At 45.6% G+C, this 22,667-nt stretch overlaps 1 protein-coding gene across 1 annotated transcript in view; it reads right to left on the bottom strand.

The window, feature by feature from the left end:
* LOC119437058 (band 7 protein AGAP004871) overlaps positions 1-22,667 on the bottom strand; it is a 390,673-nt gene that overhangs the window by 20,697 nt on the left and 347,309 nt on the right. Inside the window, exon 5 of the mRNA XM_037704130.2 lies at positions 12,299-12,381. Within this exon, the coding sequence (XP_037560058.1) occupies positions 12,299-12,381 (83 nt within the window). The remainder of the gene's footprint in view (positions 1-12,298; positions 12,382-22,667) is intronic.

Raw genomic sequence — 22,667 nt, 5'->3', positions numbered from 1 at the left:
CAGCTGCAGCGCTGTATGTTTGCCTTAAGAACACGGTACCACGATCCCGGCAACGCGGAAGTCTTGTCACACTCCGGAAGGCACGATGGGGATATGAAATAGCATACGTGTTATGATAGCACCAGCAAGAAACGTTCCACACTTTCACATACTTCTAGGTTCGAGGCAAATCGCCATTTCTAAAGCTGTCGTCCGGATCTGAACACGGTAAAATTTGACAGTTCGTAACCTGACATGCGATGAGTGCACTGTTGTCATAAAAAGGAAAAAAAAAACAGTTCGAAGCCATGGAGACGTGAGCTAAGTCCAACGCAGGAAAAAAAAAGAAAAATAAAAAACGAGCCAAGTATTGGAAATTGAGGAACGCTATAGCGACCACACATGATTGATCGTTTTTCGGCTCGCAGTCGGTGGAGGGTTCTTAACTCCACAAACATAGGACGGCAAAAACCTTGAGAAAGGAGATTCAGGAGAGGTTAACGAACCGAATCTGAAAGTACCTGCTTGTATGAGGGGCTAAAGTCTGACCTTGGCATCACGAAATTTTGCTTTTCCGCAGACGTCTGACACGAAGATTGGTGGTAGAACGGGTGACTTAAAAGGCACGATAACAAGAGAAGACAGATTACGTTTCTATTTTTCGTTTAATTTTTTTTTACTGCTGCGAAGCTTCACTGCTGTAAAAGAAGGTTGAGCTGCAAGAAACAACGGTCGCGTTGAGACAAAATGCTTTCGGTGGAGTGCCGTTTTAGAAAGAGTAATAATGAAAACTTCTCACATTCAGAGGCTGCGATGTGCCCCCCGCATTTTGACGGGAAATTGAATGGTTCGGTATCCTTCCTAATGCTGTTCACATTTGAAGAAAGACGAGTGTCGGCCAAGCGGACGCCTGTGCCCATTTTGTTTTTTTATTGGTGCAGTATAACTCCTCATATGCGTAGTTAACTTTGTACTGGCGACTTACAACGATGAGGAAAAAAAAAAGATGCATATATATGTACGCACACGTGCGTCACGCATGCACGCACGTATGCGGAAGAGCAAGGGCGTTATTGAACTAACTGAATTCATCAAAATAAACTGCGTCAGAAAATTCGTTAAGTGTGACTTACACACAAGTTGCGGACATGATAGCTTGGGATTGCAATTCGAACATACAGAATAACGGCTTCGTCACGTGACAATATCGCCCGATGACGTAATCGGATGACGTCAATACGTCTAGATTGACGTCACGCGATGACGTTTTTGTCCAGTGATGATGTCACCTGATGACGTCATGTGATGCCTCTTGGAGAAGCAGCACACGGTGCGCTTCCCACTTCTTTGCACTGTCTCCGGGATCGGCCCACATTTTTGTGTGAGGAGCGCGCACGCGTACACGAAAAATCCCGACCAATTAGAGGCTAACAGCTTCGCTGTAAAGTAATATGTAGTGTTAATGGCTGCAGAGAAATGGGATCATGGAAAATAGCGAGGCTAACTTAAGTTTGTTCTAGTGGGTTACTCATCACGCGGGAGAAAAGAAGGCGACGAAAAGGAGGACGAAAGAGGTAGAAATTGAAAGAAAGTAAACCGCGTATACAAACGAGAGGTAATGCACTACTGTCAACGCCTACGACAGAAGCTGGAAGACCTCAGATAGCTCAATAATGCCTGCGAAACTTGCTGCATAAACTAGCATTGATTTACGTTCCGTACCAGAAATATTACGTTTATAGTAAAAAGCACCACCACTTCTTATCCAGCCGTGACACGGCACCACTGTAGTTGGTTATTCTGATGGCGCGTGATAGGCGCATGCATCGATGAATTTAACCTAACTCAAGTTGGACACTTTTATCCGCACTGTGACAGCATGAAGTGTATTCGTGACTCTAGAAAACTTCCGTTCGCATGTTCTTGGCACCAAAGATCGCCAAGGGGAAGAAAGTATCTTCAGTAGTTGACTGTATGTACATGCTTTCGATGTGTTCATATAACAGAAACGTGCCCTGTGCGGTGAGCTGGCGTTTGTAGTTTGTTGTGCATGTATAAACGTAAAATTCGTTTTTGAAACAACGTGGTAAATGCGTAGAAAGCTGGTGCGAATTGGATGATTCAATATATGTGCACGCATTTGAAACTTGTAGTCTCTTCGTTACCCGCTAAATGTGTACATGCTGTTGCACAGGGTGAAACCGGAAGTCTTTTGGTACTTTGTGTGTTATCTGAAGCAGTACGGACGTGATATTTTCGGCTCTTCATTTTGTTTTGCGTTAAGGGAAGGTCCGGGACCTTGAAACCCTAGGAAAAAAGTTGTGGCAGAAACGATCGAAAATGATTGTCAAAGTCAGCGATAGCTTTCTTGTGTAACCTGCTGCATATTCCCAAGCCATCCGCAAATCGCAGAACCTTATGGGCCCCACACTAAGTGGCAATATCGCTTCCAACCACAATGGTGAATGATACCGTGTCACAGTATATCTTGTTCTAATCACTGCACCCCACTCGAACCCCCGTAGCAACCCTCTCTATATATATAGTATCCTGGCTGCAACTTCATTGCACTGACAGTCCATCAAGCGGCCGTGCTGGACGCGGATGTGTCTGTTGCGGATGGGGCGCTATCGATTTATTATATTTAAGGCTACATGCCCCTTGTGACACCTTGGCACATCCATTCTGGGGGATTGGCTTTAAATGGGCAAATACCAATGTCACTTACGCAGTAGCGAAGTTGTGTGTTCGGGAAAATACCCAATGGTAGCACGTACCAAGTTACCCGAGTTGTCTGCTAGACCAAACAGCAGCCAGCACTTACCTAGTAGACAACTTGGATCGCTTGGTATGGTGCCACTGTTTATTGTGTGAGATCGTACGGTCATCCAAAGTGGCCAAAGTAGCTAAAGAAAGCTATCGCTTTATTACTAACGAGCCTCGGAATGCCCTAAATAATTTAGTATAATAGGTTTTCTACGAACCAGTTTGGGTTTCTTTTCCCAGAAGGTGAGTGTGTCGTGACGTAGAAGGTGGACACGTCAGAGCAGGACATCGCGACGTTTTGGCACTCTCTCCGGCTCGCTTGGTTGTCTACTTTACCGCTGCTCATTGTGCAGCCCTATGTAGTAGCGTAAGAGACCTTCGAGCGAGCCGGAGATGTTGCGATGTCCTGCTCCAACGTGTACACCTTCAGCGTCACGACCCAGTCATCTCCTGGGAACAGAAACCGACACTGGGCCCCAATTCACAAAACCTTCTCATGCTAGAATTGTTCTAAGAAAGAATTTCAGCCAATCCGGATGCAAGATATACTATTATCTAAGGCGGCCGGCCAATGGCAAAGAGCACTTGCTAAAGAAAAGCTTTGTGAATCTGGCCCCTGGTTCTTAGAAAAGCTATTATGGTAAATTATTTAGGGCAATCCGAGGCTTGACACATTTTTCTATAGCGTAGAGGTCTTTAACAAAAAAAAATAAATATTAAGAGTCCAAAAGATAATGCCACTACTCCTTTAAAAGTGTCTATAATTGGCGGAAGGAGGGGCGCTTTGGTTTGAACTACACGTTTAAGGATTTCCCTCAGTTAGGCAGAAAGTTTCAACTTCGGTGAAGTAAGGGCGCTCTCTTATCCCTCTAACGCCTCCCTATACTCCGAGTTGGCGGCCGTCTGGATGGTCGCGTTTCTGACCAACCGCGCCCGCGCACTCAACGATTGAAGATTTGACGACTTACGGAACGTGGCATTGATTCTGGATAGAGCCAGCGCCCCAATAGCTTGGATCATTAGTTTGATCGAAAAGCTTGCCCGCACAACGCTACAGCAATATAAAGAAAAAAAAAAGAGGCTGTAGGAAGGAAAAAGTGTGAGAAAGTGGAGGAAACAGACGACCCTGACAAAGCGGTTGAAGAAGATTAATCAACCTGGGGAGGAATTTGGGCAGCGCGAAACCTAATTGCGCGAAAAGATCCGTGCCCAGCGCACCCACTCACGCGCAATAAAGCTTATCGATATACAAAAGAAGAACATAAAGATACAGCCAATAACGCGTTAAAAGAAAATAAAGAAAGAAAAAAAGAACGAAAAAGAAAGAACGAAAGGAAAAAGTGAAACAGCAGGATCGTTTAATGGTCACTTACCGCTATATCTATAAGGGCTGCACAGTGCAAGCTGTTCTGTGTATTCTCTCGATTTTTGTGTTCTTTACGGCACAGTTTTGCATAGAATAGCGGCGCTCTAATTGCGGCTCCTGGCGGGCAAGGGGCGCTGCGATTTCATCGAACAATTCGAATTCCAGGGAACGGCGGAATGCACAGCCGCCACACTACCTCCTCGAGTTTTGCAGATTCCATTCAGACTATGTTGTTCGGATTCGGTCACTCTGCCAGTGATATTTCAAGCGCTCGTGTGGAGCTTTACAGAACTGTCTTATTATTAGCCGCGTCGCCCTCACCCCCGTTGTCCACTTAGCCGAATGCCTTTTTATGACACTGCGTTCTTCCTAGCAGGGAGGGGGGGATAGATGAGAAAGGAGAAATGGGAGCTCATTAACGGACATTAAAGGGAAACATGAAGTTATGTTAGACTGATATATCGCACTTCTCAACAGTGTGAATAGGCCGGAATGAACGGAGACTTGGTAAGTCATAAACGATGCCCTATCATAACGAAGATGCCGACGCCCTCTTTGGCAGCATCTTGTTAGTGCTAAAGGTAACAATTGTTATTTAAAGGTAACAATTTAGCAAATACATTATTCGCTAAAGTACTAAATGACGACTCCTGGCAGGTTTCAGGAACTTTTCCATATAGGCTAGAATTTATAACGCTTGCAGGTGGTAGCCATCGTTTGTCAGGGTCTGTGAGAATGGGCAGAACAAACTAGCGCGATAGCAGGCGTTCGCTCGTCATGGCATCACCTACCCCGTTATTAACTCTCAGATACCTGTGCGGAGAGCGCGGACAGATGGGACTGAGGTCGAAATTAAGTGCGTTTGCTCCAAACAGACGTACAAGAGCAACGTACTCGGGGCCCCTATTCACGAAAATGTCCTTGCGCTTGAACTGCTCCTAAACGCGGTTCCAGCCAATCGTGATAACCGATATATTATTATCCTAGACGGCCGAGCAATGACAAATAGTATTTACGAACGGAAACATTTGGGAATTCGGTCCGTGGTCTATACAATAAAAATAAGAAAGAAAAAAGGCTCGAAAAACGCAAGAACACTATGGAATTCGTGACCTCATTCTGACACACACGGTGCCGCTCTTTGGGCGAGCAATCTAGAGAAGATGAAAGTTTGGTCTGGATTTTCTCAGCATTCAATCAACTCTTCTTATGTTGCAAAGTAACGCAATGATCTTATAGAGACTGGATAAATTGACTTTGTACACTTGTTTAATATCCAGTAAACCTTCTGTCAGAAAATAATTTAGGTTTCAGGGGCCGAAGTCAGCAAAGCTTTTCTGTCGTAAGAGTACTTTATGTCACTAACCGGTCACCTTCGCAATACTATAGATAGTGTCAATGTAGACGGGTGTAAATGGCATATATAGTGGCAAACACACGCACTTTGCATTATAGTTGCGGGTTCCGCACAGCGCGTGGTGCTGTACAAGCAGCACTGGGGCTCTTGTGTGCGTGCGCTATATATCCGAGATTGAGCGCTTCACGTTAACGCATGTAAGGGGCCTTGCATAGGGGAACACAGAGCCGCCTGATTCGTATATTTCGAGTCATAGTTCTTGTGCTGTACGGAACTTTCATTCCCAACAGACGCTTGTACTTGCTTTAGCTTTGTCTCCGGATGTCTCGACCTCAAGACATTGTGGCAACAACGGGGTACTGCTTTCAAAATGGGTTGTTCGATTGTCGGTGCTGTAGGCTTAACGAAAGAGGATGTAAATCTCTTCTTGCAGTTCGTATAATTACGCGTAAAGAGGGTGTCACAACCAGATTAAACGCCAGCACGGGTGTCATGTGAAGCGCTCGAACGTCAGTATGGTCACAGAAACGCAAAGTGTGGTCGCTGTTGTGCGCGCTACATGAAAAAAAGGCGATATGCGAACGTTTTCTAGCAGAGAATTTTCACACTTGACTAAACGACACATTGCTATAGGTATTATTGCAAAGCGCGAGTAACGAAGCGACTGCGACCTCGGGTTCGTTTGACTTACTGAAGCATTCCCACAGCGATGCAATTACAGCGTTCGATTAACTTGACAGTTATTGATGCGAAAGCATCAAATGGGCCCTTGAGCGAAAAAACTGACAGCTTCGATAGCAGCGAAACGGCACCTAAATTCCCAATGGCTGCGACGGCACGTCACCAGCGCGCCTCGACGGAGCAGAGCGGGCGACTTGAAACACCTGCTGCAGCGCTAGAGCACCAGGTATTGCGTGAGGGGAGAGGGCATCGACGCGACGCCACGTCAGAGGCGTTCCTCGACGGAGCAGATACGGCGACGCGACACCGCGTGCAGACGCTGTTCTCTGGTTAATTGCTTGTGTTATCCCCGCGTTCCTTGCCCGCGCAAGCTGCCGCCCGCGTTCTAACTGCGCCTCGGGAAGGTCAAATCAAAACGCGCCAAGCGTCTCAACGCGCTCGCTTGCCTACGATGAGTTCATAACTCGAAGGACCACTCAGCGGCGTTCAATTGGACATTATTGCTTTCGCATTTACAACTCATAAGAAGTGATTAGGTGTCCTCGGATTTTTCACACAATCGGTTAGCGTGTAGATGTAGAGGTTAGCGGTTTACATGTAGATGGAGCAGCAACGGTTTGCCCTTGCGTTAGAGTTATACCCTCTTCTAAAAAGCTCATTTGCACCCCGTTCCGCAGCGTATAAATGTCAGCGTAAGCATTGCGTCGCATGCTAACAAGCACTTTAGATTGTCTTAAAGCTCCCTAATGTATTCGCTACAACAAGTGTCGAGGACATGTGCTTAAAGAGCGCAGTGGCGCAGGAGCTTTATTAGTACGAATATTTCTTTATTTGCTTCGTCTAGCAAATTAACCGCGTAATACAAGTCCAGCATGTAACTGACGACCTATTTACGCACTGTCAAACGTTGATAAATTGAATGTTGTTCGACAGGTCAAAGAAGAGATAATGGAAGAGAAAGAAAGCGAGAACCAAATGCGAATAATTGACATTTGGTGCAGAGTGATCAATATAGTGCTTCAAACGCAGTTTTATTACGTGTTCCTTTAATACTTCGACCTTTGGAGCCACCTACGTCAGCTTCTTAAGAAGTATAATCATTAAATGCTTACTTGACTTCGTTATTGGTTAATGCTAGCGCTATACCACTAGGGTTGTGCGAATATTCAAAACCTCGAATACGAATCGAGTAGTCTGTGCTAGAGCACTGCACGGGCCGATTTTTGCAGCCCGGGCCAGGCCCGGGCCTGTTTTTACATTGGGCGGCCCGGCCTCGCCCGATCAAAACTTTTATGGCGAGACCCGGGCCCGGCCCGGGCCCGGAAATAATCAACGTTACCCGCCCGGCCCGGCCCGCCACCCCTTTACCTTAGGCCCAAGCCCGGCTCGAAACCGGCCCGAACCCGGCCCGAGACCGAAAAATACATGTTTTTCAGAGTTGAGACGCCCGAGAATAACTCGCTGCCCGTTACATGCGCACCACCAGAAAGCCCGAGCCCGGCCCGGCCCACGGGCTGGGCCGGGCCGGGCCCGGGCTTTCGGGTAAGCCCGAGCCCGTGCAGTGCCCTAGTCTGTGCTATTCGATGCGTATTCGATTCGAGAATTCACTATTCGAAGTTGTCAAATATTCGTTTTGTTCGAATACTATACAAGGAAGAACAACCACGGTTATTTGCAGTCTACAGGGAGCAAGACTGATGCAAATTGTCTGAATGATTATGGTGCCGCAGATTAACCACGCTGTTGCGCAGACGATCCAGTTTCGGAACAAATACGTGGAGGAGGTCATTTATGCATAATAGTTACCAGCCGCTGAGTGAACATGTCTCGTATTAGGCAGCCTACGAATTCGATGTCTCTGTTTAGTTAAAGTAATTTATTATTTGGCCAATCTCACCATGTTTGGATTCCTTGAAAACTAAGCCCGGTGCTGCAGTAATGTTCTTAGCTCCTTCAACCAGCAATACACTCTACTATATGCATCTGAGACGTGCAGTTCTTTTTCTTTATTAGTTGCATTACCATCGTGCGCCAGATATTTTCGTACTTTCCCGTATTTCTCATTTTCAGCCTCTGTGTTAAAAAAAACCCAACAAAATTCTGTGTTTTTTATCGTGCAAAAATCGCGATCTGATTACGAGGCACGCGCCATGTCGGGGTGCTGCCGATTAATGTTGACCACGTGGGGTTCTTTAACGAGCACTTAATGCATCGGTGCACGCGCATTCTTGCATTCCGCCCCTATCAGAATGCGGCCGCCATGCATGGCCAGGATCGAACCCGACCTCGAGCTAAGCAGCGCAACACCGAAGCCACTGGGCGATGGCGGCGGGTAAGCTTCTCAGTTGACCGGACAACCAGTCAACGGTATTGCACATATCGAATAATGTAAGCAAGTCCTTTGCTGCCACACAGACTCCACGGACCTTTTCATTTCGCTTTTTCAGTAATTGGGAATACCCACATTTGATTCGATATTCGAAGGTCGCTTTTCTCGACTAATCGTATTCGATTCGATTTGAAAATATCGATATTCGAACACCCTTATATACAACAATGTCGACTGTAAATCCTGTGGTTGTGGAAATGCCTAGATTAATTTCCACTGCCAACGCGCAATGAATAAAACAAGGAAGAAGAAAAAAAGGCTGAAGGCTAAAGTAGCTTTGCAGAACAGCCCCGTTGCATAAGTACTCTGACTGAGTGCCGTTCGCGTTGCTTAAAAAAAAACTACACTGCAAATGAAACAGATAACGGGATATAGGTGTACTGCTTTCTGCGCACAATTAGCGCGCATAGCATCAACCATTCGAAGTGGGCGGTGTCAACTCAATTTAAAGCTACCATCAAAATGCGTCGCACGCTACTCATTGTTTTCTCACTTCACTGTCACTGGAAAAACGAATCGCAAAAAACGAATCCGTTCTCGCCATTGTTGTTTGCTCAGCTCTTATGCTCTCGCGAAGGCTTTGGTTCGGTTCTTTTCCAAAAAGTCCTCTGCGAAGGACTCTAGATGCGATTGGAACGCGGTTGCGCACTCGAAGCGCTATGCACACTTGTCATGGGCGGTGGTCCGGATATTGCACCGCCCGAGGGCGCAGAAAATTCGTGTCCTAAATCTCTCGAGGCCAAGCCTGCAAGAGTGAGCCTGCACCAAGCTGTCTCCTGCCCCAACCACAACAATTCCATTTTTTTCCTTTCACTTTCAGTTCGTCCTTGAGAAACAAAGCAAAACGTGAACAGAAGTGGCGAAAGAAAACGGAGCGACTTCCTCGTTGCTGAGATGAGTGTTTGCGTTTCCCCTAAAATTATACCTCGAGTCGCGAGAAACAAGCACGCTGCGGCGGCTGAGAAAAATAAGCAAACGTGAAAACCGACACCCTGCTCTGCAATCGCTATCGGGGCTGGGCAGGAGGAGACCTTTAAATATAAGCGAAGCAGCCAGAGGTCATCGCGACCACAAGGTTGAAAGATAAACCGCCATTTCAGCTCCGATGCAAGAAGAAATACCAACACAACAGAAAGGAGCTGAAGCCTGCCCTCCGGAGTGGGGAAAAAACAACAACATGCTTTTTTAATTTCTCGTCTCGCGTTTTCATTGTCTTGATGCCTTTTCTTGAATTTTTTTTCTGGTTTCTCCTTTTTTTGTTTGTGGATTGTTTCTGAGAAATTTGAGACCATGCTCGAGGCTATAATTAGCCTGACGCGCCTAGTTTGGAAAAGCAGCAACTCAACGAGCACGTTTGCTACGCAGCTAGGCGCTTCTGAAAACAAGCACAGAAAACGAGAAAAAGGATCACGTGACGCTTCCAAAACGCACGTGGGATAAACATACGACTCGGAAACGCGCTAGCGAGCAGCCAGCTTTTACCTAAATTATTCGGAATATCCCAAGATTATCACTTAGATACTGCACGGTGCGGATAAGGGTCAAGAGGAGGCTTTACATCCGGCCCCCCAAATCGCATTTATTTGTCCTAGTGGGATCTAAAACACCTGAAATCTGCAATAAAGAAAAATAGTGTTACGACTCGCCTCCGGGACGAACACTCGTGCAACGCGGCCAAAGTCGACGTGTTGCACGTTCTTCAAACTACCGGGTTTTCAAAATTAAGCTTTACGGAATTTTTTTTAAAAATTGCCTGTGGAAGGTAACACAAATTCTCATCGTTGAGCCGGGTTATTCGATGAGGCGGACATTAGTAGCATGAGAAATCGAAACACATATTCAACTAATTCACAAAAATTGACTAATGAACTTCTTAGGTAATTACTTTACGGCACAAATTGCAATTTACGAATTGTAGCCGGTGAGTTTGCAAGACGCATCCACCAATTGAAATTAATGTCCAGATGACACCAGTTTCGACATATTATTTCCCAAAGTGTGGGACGAAATACATGGGCGCTCAAGTTACTTTTGTGCTTGAATGTATAAAACACCATTTTAGTAAAAAAGCAAGTGGAACAACGGTGCATTATTACGGCGAGTTTGATGGTGCATATCTTCAAACTGGTGTCATCCTGGAAATTCATTCCGAGTGGATACGCCTGACAAGCTCACCGGCTACAATTCGTAAAAAAATTAGCGTAGCTTCCACTAGTGGCGCAAGGCTAAAGGAACAGCGGAGCTGATCGGCACTTAGCTGGTCCTGGTGTTACGAGTTGTGCTTTTCCGGAATTTATTGATTATTGATCAATTACCAATTAGCTGTTGATTGGCTATCTATTCGCTTTAGATGACTGATTAAGCTTAAGTAGTCCCAACTATGTGTAGCTAGATTTAGCCAGGCTCAGCTTCGCTAGATCACATGGGTATGTGTCATGGTGTTTGGACCCTATCTGCACTACCGCCTGGATCGGCCCCCATTTTCTGTTCGCGGTTGACACCTTACACCCGGCTTAAACAGCTCCGCTGTTAAAAGGGGGGGGGGGGGGGGCATAGCCTATTGGTACATGCGAGCTGGAAAATTCATGTAGTCAGAGCTATGTGGCTAGCACGATTATGAATAATTTGTTTAATCACTAAATAATTGATAACTTATAACGATAGTGCCAAATCCTACAAATCTTCTTTAGTCGTGACAACATGATAACAGGGAGATCAAAACATGATTGGAGGGTAAGTGTGTTCGGAAGAAATATACTAAAGCGCAAAGTAATACAGTCTTACGATTACTAAATGATCATGTCAACTGTCACAGAATGCAAGTGCAGAAGTTACAATATCAATTGTAACGCAACAAGGGGAATGTAGCGGGAAGTGCGGTTGTATAACTATAGGTTATCGTGACGCATGCACGAACTAAGAACACAAAAATCACAGTAGACTGCAAATATAAGTAAAAAAAAGTGAGCACAGGAATACAAATGCACGCAAACTTTCCTCGGTCAACGCTAGAACATTCTCTTGAAACGAAATGTTTGTGACTGAAGGGTCAAGTTGATTTCATTCTCTGGCTGTAAAAATGAATCAAGACGTTCCAAAATAATTTGCGCTGTGCGTGTATTCACGAATTGTTCGAAAGTACTTGTGACGTGCTGGTGTTGTACGTGCAAAAGACTCGTCAATGATTATTTTGTCATAAATTAGTTGCAACAAGAACACTTTAGTTGTTTATGTAAAGCTAGCATAACAATTTCCTCCGGCAAATCAGCAAGCGAATCAGCTAGCTCAAATTTATGAAAGATAAACCTTGTTGACTTTTCGTAGCAGGCCCTCCAGTCTGGTAATAAGTTATTTAGGGAAAGAAAATCAAACAGTACTGGCGTACTGGGCACTTGGCGTACTGAGCATTGCCTTGCTGGGTACCTACCATGGGGCTTCCGGTGAGGTGCCTATATTGAATCTGTAGTTTTGCTTATCAGCACGTATAGCAGCAAACTGTCGCAGATAGTGCGAAAGATATCAACAACATTACTTACTTTTATGAAACTACAAACACGCAGCTACAGCGACCAAATAAGATGATTGCCTACAGAAAGAAAATTATTTTCATATTCTCATCTGTATTTAGGTGCTCTTTTAATCTGGAATTTTCGTAAGACTGCCAGTGAGCCAAAGGCGAGATTTTGATACTGTGGCCAGGAAACTAGACAGAGAATTTATCGAAAGGTAAAGCAGGACATTCAGTAAATACATATCTCACCTCTTGCGGGGGAACATCGAAGGATACTGTACGTAGATCCACCTTACAGTAGGTATCTATGCACGGTATGATGAAGAAGAGACCTGCGAGAAAAGAAGGACAAAAACAACGATTTAGTTTTCACCGTGGAAGTGAAATGTTGACGCCCAAAATAAGAGCTGCCACCTGGCTTCTGTAGCAGACGTCTACATGCGCAGCCGGTGTTGGCAACTTCACAAGCATTCTAGGTCACGCGCAAAATTCACAAATTTTATGCCGCGATACGGTGAAGCCCAACAAGGACCAAGCGTTCATGTTTGATCAGATCTTCAACGAAGCAAAGGAAAATGTGTATGTGTTTGAGAACACCACCAAGGACATGCTGAATACGCTGCCTGACGGGTGCAATTGCTCTGTATTCGGGTAGGTTGCAACGGCAAAATGTTTGCAATGCTGGGCTCTAACGGATGCCCCAGAGTGGTATTCCTCAAGGCCAGCGAGTTGTACCAGCGTGTCCATAAGCTCCGTTCAGATGGCCAGACATACAACATAGCAGTCGCCTATGAAGTGTACAATGAGGTTGTTCCGAGACCTGCTGCGCCCCAACGGGTCGTCGCTCGCTGTGCGGGCCGATCAGACAAAGAGCATTGTCTAGCTCACCATGCAAAGAGCATGTTAAACCTCACCGTAAACAAGGGGCAGGAGGCTGGCTTCTTCTTCAAGCTGCTCTTTAAAGGAAACATGAATCGAACGCAACATGCCACCGACTCCAATGCCGAGTCATCTCGGTTGCACGCCATCTTCTAGATCTACCTCTCATAGTCGAAGTGTGACAAGCCTGCACAAGAAAATTCGTGTCTCGCAGATGAGCTCTAGTAACCTTACTCACTGGGAGCGCGCAGCTGCGATTCCTAGGTTTGGTTTGGTTTGGTTTGGTGCCTATAGAGATAGCACAAGACACCACGGGGGATTGGCCATGAATCGGGCGGCAGTGGGAAGAAAAATGAAGGATACTTAAATGGGATTTCCTCACTTAAGAATGAGCTAATAAATGAATTCTAATCGTTAATATTAATTTTCATGCTATAGCATCTTAAGATTTGAAGGAAATATTTTTGTTGTATTGTGAAAAAAATTAGCATGGCAGTCTCCTTGTTTCAATTACAAAATTAAATATGGCATCACATACGTTCCTATTGCGGTGTCCTAGTGCCGACGCCCCCAGAGATAGAATGATAGGTAGCGTAATGGTCAATCCAAGTTGGCGGAGGGGACCTTCTAGAAGTCGTTTTCTACGCATGGACACTAAGACATTCTATAAAGAAATGATCCATAGTTTCGGGTTCATTGCAATAAAAGTATTGAGGGGAAGGCGCCAAACCAGACCTATGGGAATAGAAATTAAGCCTTGATATTCGGCAACGCATTCTATTAAATGACACTTCAAATTTTCTTGTTGAACACTATCTGCTGTGCCAAGGAAATCTAAGGTGCTGAAAATCGGTGTTATTGAGTACACATGATTTGACATGTTCTTGTTCGACAGAAAATTTTTTAAATCTCGCAGAAGTGACGTACGCCGAAGGTCTTAGGATCCTCAGTACCGGGCCGTTAAGAGATGCCGCTGCTAGTGCGTCTGCAGATTCGTTTAAAGTGAGCCCCACGTGCCCTGGTACCCATACCAGATGGATAAGGCGTAAATGTTGGGGGATGGATGAATGAAATTCTCGGAGAATGATAGACGAATTGGGCACTGATAATGCGGAGCAAACAGACAAGGAGTCGGTTAAGATTACGGCTGAAGTAATAGATGTGGGAAGTTTTCGTAGAGCTAGGATGATCGCTAATAACTCCGCCTGAAATATTGGCGTAAAGTCGGGTAGTCGAAGGGAGAAAGATCAATTTAATGATGCCGAAAAAATACCCACTCCTGCCTTCTCTTCACTGACAGAAGCATATGTGGCTATTACTGCATTTATTTGGAGGTTCTCGAGGTGGTCATGTAACAAACTTTTTAGGTATCGAATAGGCAGGAGTTTAGCGTTATTACGAAATATATGATCGAATTCAACGCTTACTGTCGCAGTAGAGAAAATTTGAAAATCCACATCACGGATTGATATTGTAATGGCTCTAATAGTTTCTGCACAAAAACTACCTTGGGGACAATGCACTCTGGACCATTGATTCTCAAAGAATGCAGTCGGTTCTCTGATAAACATATAGAAGGAGCATCTCTGGGGAGAAGCATATATGTTCAGTAACGTTTGGACTGTCAGTATATAAAAACGAGTTTAAGAGAAGGCAGGTGAGTTTCATGATAAAGAATATTATTCGCTACATATTTTGGAAGGCCGAGATATAGACGTAGTGATTCGCGTTCTAAAAGAACCAGAGGGCGTAATTTATAAGTAGGACCTCCAGAAAATAACACGCATCCAAACTCTAGAATGGGGCGGACATACATACAATAAATCATCAGCAAGGTCTCCCTGCGCATTCCAAAACGATTGCTGCTGACTCTTCGTAATAAACCAACTGCGCGTGCTCCTTTAGATGCAATGTATTCTATGTGTGTCTTCCAATTAAGCTTTTCTGTGTAAATCATTCCCAGATATTTTAAAGATTGCACCTGCGGAATTATCTCCTAGCCATACGACAGTGTTATTCGGACAGGAAAAGTTAAGGGAAAAACAATGATTGCACTTTTGTTGACATTTAGCGAAATTTGTATTCTTTTTAGCCAAATTTCAATCTGATTCAAATACGATTGCAAAGTTTTATATAAGCTATGTATATCATTTGATACCGAGAAAAATGCGATATCATCAGCGTAAACGTACACCTGTACGTCATGATATGTCGGGATGTGATTTAGTAAAATATTAATACGGGAGAAAGTACTGCACCTTGAGGAACACCCCTTGTCTGTTTGTAAATGTGAGAAGACACGCCGTTTTGATAGCAATAAAATGTGCATCCGCTTAGAAAATTTTGAATCCATGCAATTATATACTGAGGGAGATTCACACTTTCGAGTCTGTTGAATTAAGGTACTGTGATCGACACTGTCATACGCGTTCGCAATGTCTAATGTGACTAAGGCCGCGTACTAGTTGTTGCGGCGAGCGAGTTGAATTCGACTCTCCAAGTCAACATGAGCACACCAAATTGAGCAGCCGGGCCTGAATCCTATTTGAGAATCACTTAATATTTGATTCTCGCCTATCCCACCTATCGATGTGACCATACAGAACTCTCTCGATTAACTTTACGAGATTTGAGGTCAGAGAAGTAGGTATAATGTTATCTATTGTATATCCACCCCCCGGCTTTTTGAGAAGCGGAATTATTTTGGCAACCTTCCAATCTGGATGAATCCATGCATTTTTAATCGAGAAATTTATAAGATTCGGCATATCCTGGGGAGATAATTCGAATAATAGTTTTATCATTGCTGTAGTTATGCCATCAGGACCTGGGGCTGAAGCTGGTAGCATCTTTACCGCTCTCATTAATTCTTCTAATGTGACTGCTATGTAATTATTAGCTGTTTCAGGCGCCGGTATATGATAGGGGCGAAGTGATGTCAATAGACGATCCAAGCCTTTTGCAATCTCCTCCAGTGACTGTACCAATTAAGTGGAAGTTAAGCTAACAGACTCTACATTAATCGGGGCTGAAACAATCTTTTTAGACCGTAGAAACCTCAATAGGGCTTTTTTATCACTAGACTGCGATAGGTAACTGTAATGTTTAATGTTATAATTTTCTTTCGCTTTGTCAACTGTTCGCCTGAATGTAGCTGCAGCAAATTTATAGTCATTCCGATTACGTGGACATTGATTATACAGTAACTTTCTCCAGGCTGCCTTTCTTCTATATTCGCGTTCACAGTCCGGATTCCACCATGGTGAATAAGTACCCCCTTTAGTTGATTGCATACTGAAGCTGGATTTTTTGTAACTGTCACTTATCACTTGACACAAATTAACTGCCTTAACTTCATCATTTAGGCCAACCTGTTTATTTAAAGCTGATTGCAGTGAATGTTGAAATTTACAATAGTTAACATAGGCGCGGACATGCTTTTCGACCAAATTGGTCGCATGACTTCAAAAATTATTGGAAGATGGTCGCTATTTGTGGCCGAGGTGATAGCAGATCAGGAGAAAATTGCACAACCCGAACTGGAAAAAGTTAGGTCTAACACCAAACGCGATTGGCCGGATACATAAGTTGGGGTTCTCGAATTTACACAGCTAAGATTATTTGACGAAACCCAATCCAACAATCTTTTACCATAAGAGTCGGACCGATAACCCCATGATACGTGGTGAGAATTAAAGTCACCAGCTATGATTAGATCCTTTCTGCAGGCTGCAAGCGCGGCATCAAGAGAACCTGTATTGAGAACTCCTGTAGGAAAATAAACATTGACTACCGAAAATGGGGCGCATCCAGGAAGCGTTAAATCCAATGCTAGAATCTCACTTTCAGCAGAGAATGACTAGTGACTAAACTTAGCTCTGTGACAAATTTTTGTTGAGATGAAAAATGCTAACCCCCTCTACGAGAAGGGCAATCTAGACGAAAACTGCGATAATTCTTTAAATGAAAACTCTTTTCTGTGGATAACCAAGTTTCTTGCAAAATAATCAAATCAGGAGAAAGTTCTTCACAGAGATATAACAGATCAGCGGCTGCAGCAAAAATGGAACGACAGTTCCACTGCAGCACTTTCAAGCTTCCTATGTTGACGATATTCCGGCAGCATTTACTGTCATCTGTAGAATGTTATCCTTTAGAAAATCATCCTTTGTTAAGCTGTCATTTTGACTCTTTTTAGCTTTTAGTTTATGGAGGGTAGTTGCTCTCGGGGAGTTAGGAGAAGCACGGCGTTTACACGTTCGAGCATCCAAATCCATGTTCTCAGTGGTATCTGAACCAGTCTCGTGACTGTTAAAGCCCTCAGGTTTGACAGGAGTTGCGAGAGCTGCGGTGTCATCAGTTCTGCGAGGCGAGGCCTCTGTCGATTGGTGTTTCTTTATATTTTCATGAGGAACTGTGATTCCAGAAGGAACACTTGGACGCGCAGTAACATGCAAAAGTTGCGACAACTGAGAAGTGAAAACTTGCCCAATTGTCTCTGAAAGGTTCATAAATAAACTGTCAAGGGCTTTTGCCATAGCCTTCTCTGCAGCTGCAGCTACAACATCAACAAGAGATGCATCCATAGCTTTGGAGTGACGAGCAGCAGCTTCAGCATAACCACATGATTTCTCTAATGCAAGGGCACGAGCTTCACGACGCGAACACCGTTTCCTTTTCATAATTTGTATAATTTCAAGGTCTTAGTCTCTCGCAGGGCATTTCGTACAGTCCGCAGGGTGGGAACCTTCACACAAACAGCATCGTTCGCTCTGAGAGGAAGACGTTTTTCCAAATGCGGCACCGAACATCAGACCTACATCCCTTAATACTGTGGCGATATCGCCAGCACTGAACGCATTGCACTGGTCGGGGAGAAAGTGCTTCCACCCTGTATAATAAGGGCCACGCCTTGATCTCTGATGGCCTAGTTGTGCCTGCAAAGGTGACAATGACCGACTCTGTGGGACTCTGATTATCAGAAACGCGTGAACATCGATAGACTGAGACGGCACCTGCCGGGGAGAACATCTCCAGGACCTCGGAAGCACACAGATTCACGTCAACTCCACGAACTAGCCCCTTAACGCAAGCTAGATGAGGAGGAATAAAAAGCCTCCCCGGGTGATTCGCGAACATTTGACACTGCAGAAAGTCAGACACACAGGTCTGGTCCGGCGAACAGCATAGAATGCCCCCTCTGCCAAACTATCGAACATCGGTTATGCTTTGGAAGTGCGGGGTTGCTTTCCACAGCTCCAAGTCGCTGTGGAAAAAAATCCAAGTCGCCTTTGGATTTTTCACGTGGATGAATCCCCCATTGGTCGGCACTAGGGCCACTGGAACGCTGTGCATACACTGTGCAAGAAAGCCTCTATAGGAATGTCATTATTGGGAAGTGAAGCCATCCAGAGGAAAGACCTCTGGCCGGGAGAAGAAAGAGACGTTAGGAACTCACAATTAGATTAATTACACAATAAGAGGAAAGTACTTAACGAAACTAAAGAAAAATAAACCGCCCGATACTTGACCAATTCCCCGCACCACGACTTGAACAGCACGGCCACAGGGGGAGTAACGAGCCGGTAGAAAAACGAGAAGTCAGCGCTCGGCGGGAGCTTGGCTTCCTAGGAGTGTAGATGTAGATGGTAGAAACGTAAGAGTTGGTGGCACATACCCACTCTGGGAGATTGGCCAAGAAGCGGGCTGTCCAATGCAAAAAGGAAATAAAAAAATGTAGAAGAATTCAAACAAAGCATTATAATTGGGAGACCAGAATCAGGTGATAGATTAGATAATGATTTTATGAAAATAAAATATCAAATTAAAGCAAAAGTATAAATATGGTATTTACCCCAATATAGGTTGAACACGAGTGTAGGCCATTCGCTCTATATTGAACTAGCCAAGAAAATAAATAAATTCGTATATAGGTCGACCCATATCTTTTTAGAAAAAAAGAAGAAAAAACTTTGAACAAGGTACCTTTATTTACCGTAATCTAAGCTACTAAATCTCGCTGGTTAATGCCACAAGCTTCCTCCTCGTCGGAAATACGAGACGTCTACCTCATCGGACGCTTCGCAAGAGTCCTCGGCATCATAAACGATGTCGTATTCGGTGCCGTCGAGTGCGTTCGTCATGCAGCGTTTTACAGCGGAGCTGTATATGTGTACCCTTACATAGTTTCTCAATGTCCGTGCCTGAGAGAAAGAGAAAAACATTTATTTAGACCATCGAGATCATTGATCTTGACGACGAGTGGGTGGTGTCCTCATTCCAGGACTCCACTGGCCATGGCTGCTCGACGTACTTGCTGGATGAGAGCTTCTTGTCCCGCCAGGGTATCGCCGGTCAGCTGTACCTCCCACCGCTCAAATGACGTGTTAGGCGTATTTAAATGTTGAGGTTTGCCCCCGCACCCCTACGAGATGTGAAAGAGTGTAGGGCGTGTGTCGCCGCACCAGGGGCAGATACCGCGATATGTTTGTGGGTATATTTTGCTGCATCTGTGTAGGTTTGGGAATGTGTTTGTTTGGATAAGTCTGAGGGCTATTGCCTCTTCAGTGCTGAGATTTTTGTGAGGGGGAGGATAAATCCTGCGGTTGAGTCGCTGGATCTCGAGTCGGTCGCAGTAATTTGATGGCAGGAGCACAAAGGTAAAGGGTGGGGATTGATGAGACGATTGGTTTTGCCCCGCTCGGTTAATTACCGCTCGAGCTAAGGCGTTCGCCCTTTCGTTCCCCTCCAGTCCCGCGTGACCCGGCGTCCACGTGATTTGATGGGATTCTTGCAGCCTCGGGCCTAGAATCTGAGCCGCCAGCACTGGTGTTCGTCCGTTGGTAAAGTTGCGGCAGGCCTGTTGCGAGTCGGTAACGACATGAACTTCCCTGAAAACTCCCGCGCCCTATATGAGGAGGCAAAGCAAACCAGTAAGGCATGAGCTGACACCTAGCGTAGCAAGAAGAAAGCTAGTAAACGGGCGGCGAGTAGCAGTGAATATCGTGCCAAAGAGGCTGCCCGTAAACGGTGGGCTCGAAAGTAGCACGGGTGCCGCGATGCCGAGAATGTGTCGGAGCGACCCAGGTCCCACGGACGTAAATTGGACGAGCACAAGGATGGGTATGCGAAATATGAGAAGGACTTTCTGGACAGACATTTCGGATTCATTTGTGCGGTGTCCGACAGACTGTGGTTCGAGAACGATTTGATGGCGATTGGTGACATTCGAGATGTCGCGAAGCGTGAACATGATGCGGTTTTGACAGCTACCCCAGGTTTTGATTCAGACAGCCGCTCGGTTTGGCTGCGCCAAGGGAGTGCTAATGGTCGTAGCGCGAATCGATCATTTGGTGTGACAGGTGATTGCTATACAAGCCACCTGCTGCATAATAACTACAGTAATCGAACTCAATTTGGTGGAAAGAAAGTGAAATTTCAAGGTCTCTACTTGCCTCTTAAAGTTAGGCCTAAAATTTTTCGTTCCATCCCTCTTTGTGGTGTCCTTACCTTTTTTCGAGATTCTTTGTTGACCTCCAAGTTTCTGCCCCATATCTTAGCACCAGTAGAATGCAACGATTGTACACAGTGGCAAGATCCCAGTCAGGATTTGGTAATGCCTGCCGTATGCACTCCAACCTAATTTTATTCTGTAAATTTCCGTTTCATGATCAGGGTACCCTGTGAGTAATTGACCTCGATAAACGTGCTCTTTTACACACTCTAGAGTCTGTATAGTTGAAATTTTATAGGGTGATTATTACTATTAATGCGACCGCGCTTACATGGACACTCCAAGCGAATTTTAACCGTCGTTGCCGGGGTCTCCGTGGGTCTCCGCACACAGGGTGTTTCAGCAGACACTTTCGAAACTGTTTAAAGGTTGCTTGCGGCAGATAGAACAATTCTAGTTCATGAGCTGGTCTACTCGAAGATGCGGACATTACTCGCACAAAAAATTGAAATGCATAATCGACTATTTAACAATAATTCACTAATTACATTTAAACTAATTATTTTATGGCCCATAATGCAATTTACAAATTCTAGCCGTGGAGTTCGCAAGGCGGATCCACTTGGAACGAATTCTCAGGATAACATTCAGTTTCGATAAATTAATTCCCGAACCTTGCGGAGAAATGTATTGGCGTTCCAGTTACTTCCTTAACAAAACGTGGTTTTATGCTTTCAAGCATTTTCACTCTGAGAATTCACTCCAAATAGATCTGCCTTCTTGCAGAGACCTCAGCAGCTGGTTGCTTGCAGGTCGTGGAAACAGTTATAACATCGACGGCAGGACGTTGTAGTACTTCGACGCAGCACAAAAGATATACAGAATGCGCGCAAAGTTACCCGGCCAGATCAGGGACAAGGAGACCGTGTTCTGCACCAGCGTAGCCAAGGAGAACTGGAAACAGCAGGTTTTCAAGACCCTCAAGGTGCTGACAGCCTGCAGTGAGGCCATTGCAAAGTCGAAAGCAGGCAGGCACCTCGCTGCCAAGGAAAAGCTCGAGGCACTGCACAATGAGCGACGGCGCAACTGTGAGTGCATCAAAGGCCTTATTACAGAGCCCTCAGCGGCTGGTTGCTTGGACGCCCTAGAAACAGTTAAAGCTTGGATAGGGCCGCTGGTCGAGCAGACCGACAATAACGGCGAGCAGCAAATGTTCGTCCTGCTTGACGAGCTCCTTGGCCAGAAGTGCAACCAATGGGAGGGCCACAACAGCGTCGCCATTCCTTACTTGCGTTGCCTCTGCGTCATTCTGGAGCTGCGCTACTGTGGACCTCCACGATGCCATTGCCAAAATGGTCAACGGTCCTGGTGTCGCAAGGGGAGGCGAGCAGGAGGAGATGGTGGATTGTCCGTTGCAGCTGGCGAGTCTGCTGCACGCTCCTGTCTGGCGGCTGGCCACCACGGTGCGGCGAATGTGTGCTGTTTTACCACCCGGCAACCTGGGAGATTCGTTTGAAGGCTTCACAACCGACGGAGTCTTCATCCGATTCCCCAATTGGCCCCCGCATCCGCACCAGCGCAGGCGCAGTGGGAGTGCGGACGGGGTCGCCGCGTCTGCAACGCCCATGGCACCATCCCGGAGCCCGATGCAGTCGAGCGCGGTGAATGAGACCTTCGTGAGCGACACTCCAAGGCTGAGAGTGCTTGACCCGATATTATCTCCGCAGCAATCCACGTCGAATATGCGACGTCGACGCCGCGAAAGAGCCTGAGCACATCGAGCCTCCTCCAGCCGATGTCAACTGTCACTCCAACTTCTCGGACCACTTTCCTCCTGTCCAACAGTGGCCAGCAACAGTCTGCAACCAGATTCCGCCAGCCACAAAACAGCCCTAATCAGTGAGGCACTCCTCGAGGCGTGATCAGCGAAGCCCCACTGTCGCCTCTCTGCTGCACGGCCTGTGTTTTGCGAGTGGCCTGAATACTTACCGTATTTTTGAACGATTTTAGACTATTGACACTTGTGAGTGTTCGGCTGAAGGGCAGTGAAGTCTTGGAAGGGAAAGCCACGACCTCTGTCCACTGGTGAACGCTGCCACACTCATAACACGGGTCCGTAAAGACCCACGACTCTTCAGTTTCCGGCATGCAGTAAGCTCCCTTGCACGTGCAAGCATTTACGTGCTAGCAACTACGTTCTAGTAATACGTGCTAGTAAATACGTGCTTTTGAAAGTCTTCCTCCGCGCATCTTACCAATGTGCAACGGGCATTTGCGAGGGCTCAC

The sequence above is a fragment of the Dermacentor silvarum genome, chromosome 1, assembly GCF_013339745.2.
Source record: "Dermacentor silvarum isolate Dsil-2018 chromosome 1, BIME_Dsil_1.4, whole genome shotgun sequence".
NCBI lineage: Eukaryota > Metazoa > Arthropoda > Arachnida > Ixodida > Ixodidae > Dermacentor > Dermacentor silvarum.
Note: the sequence above shows the minus strand (reverse complement) of the source record. Positions and strands in the feature narration are given on the sequence as shown.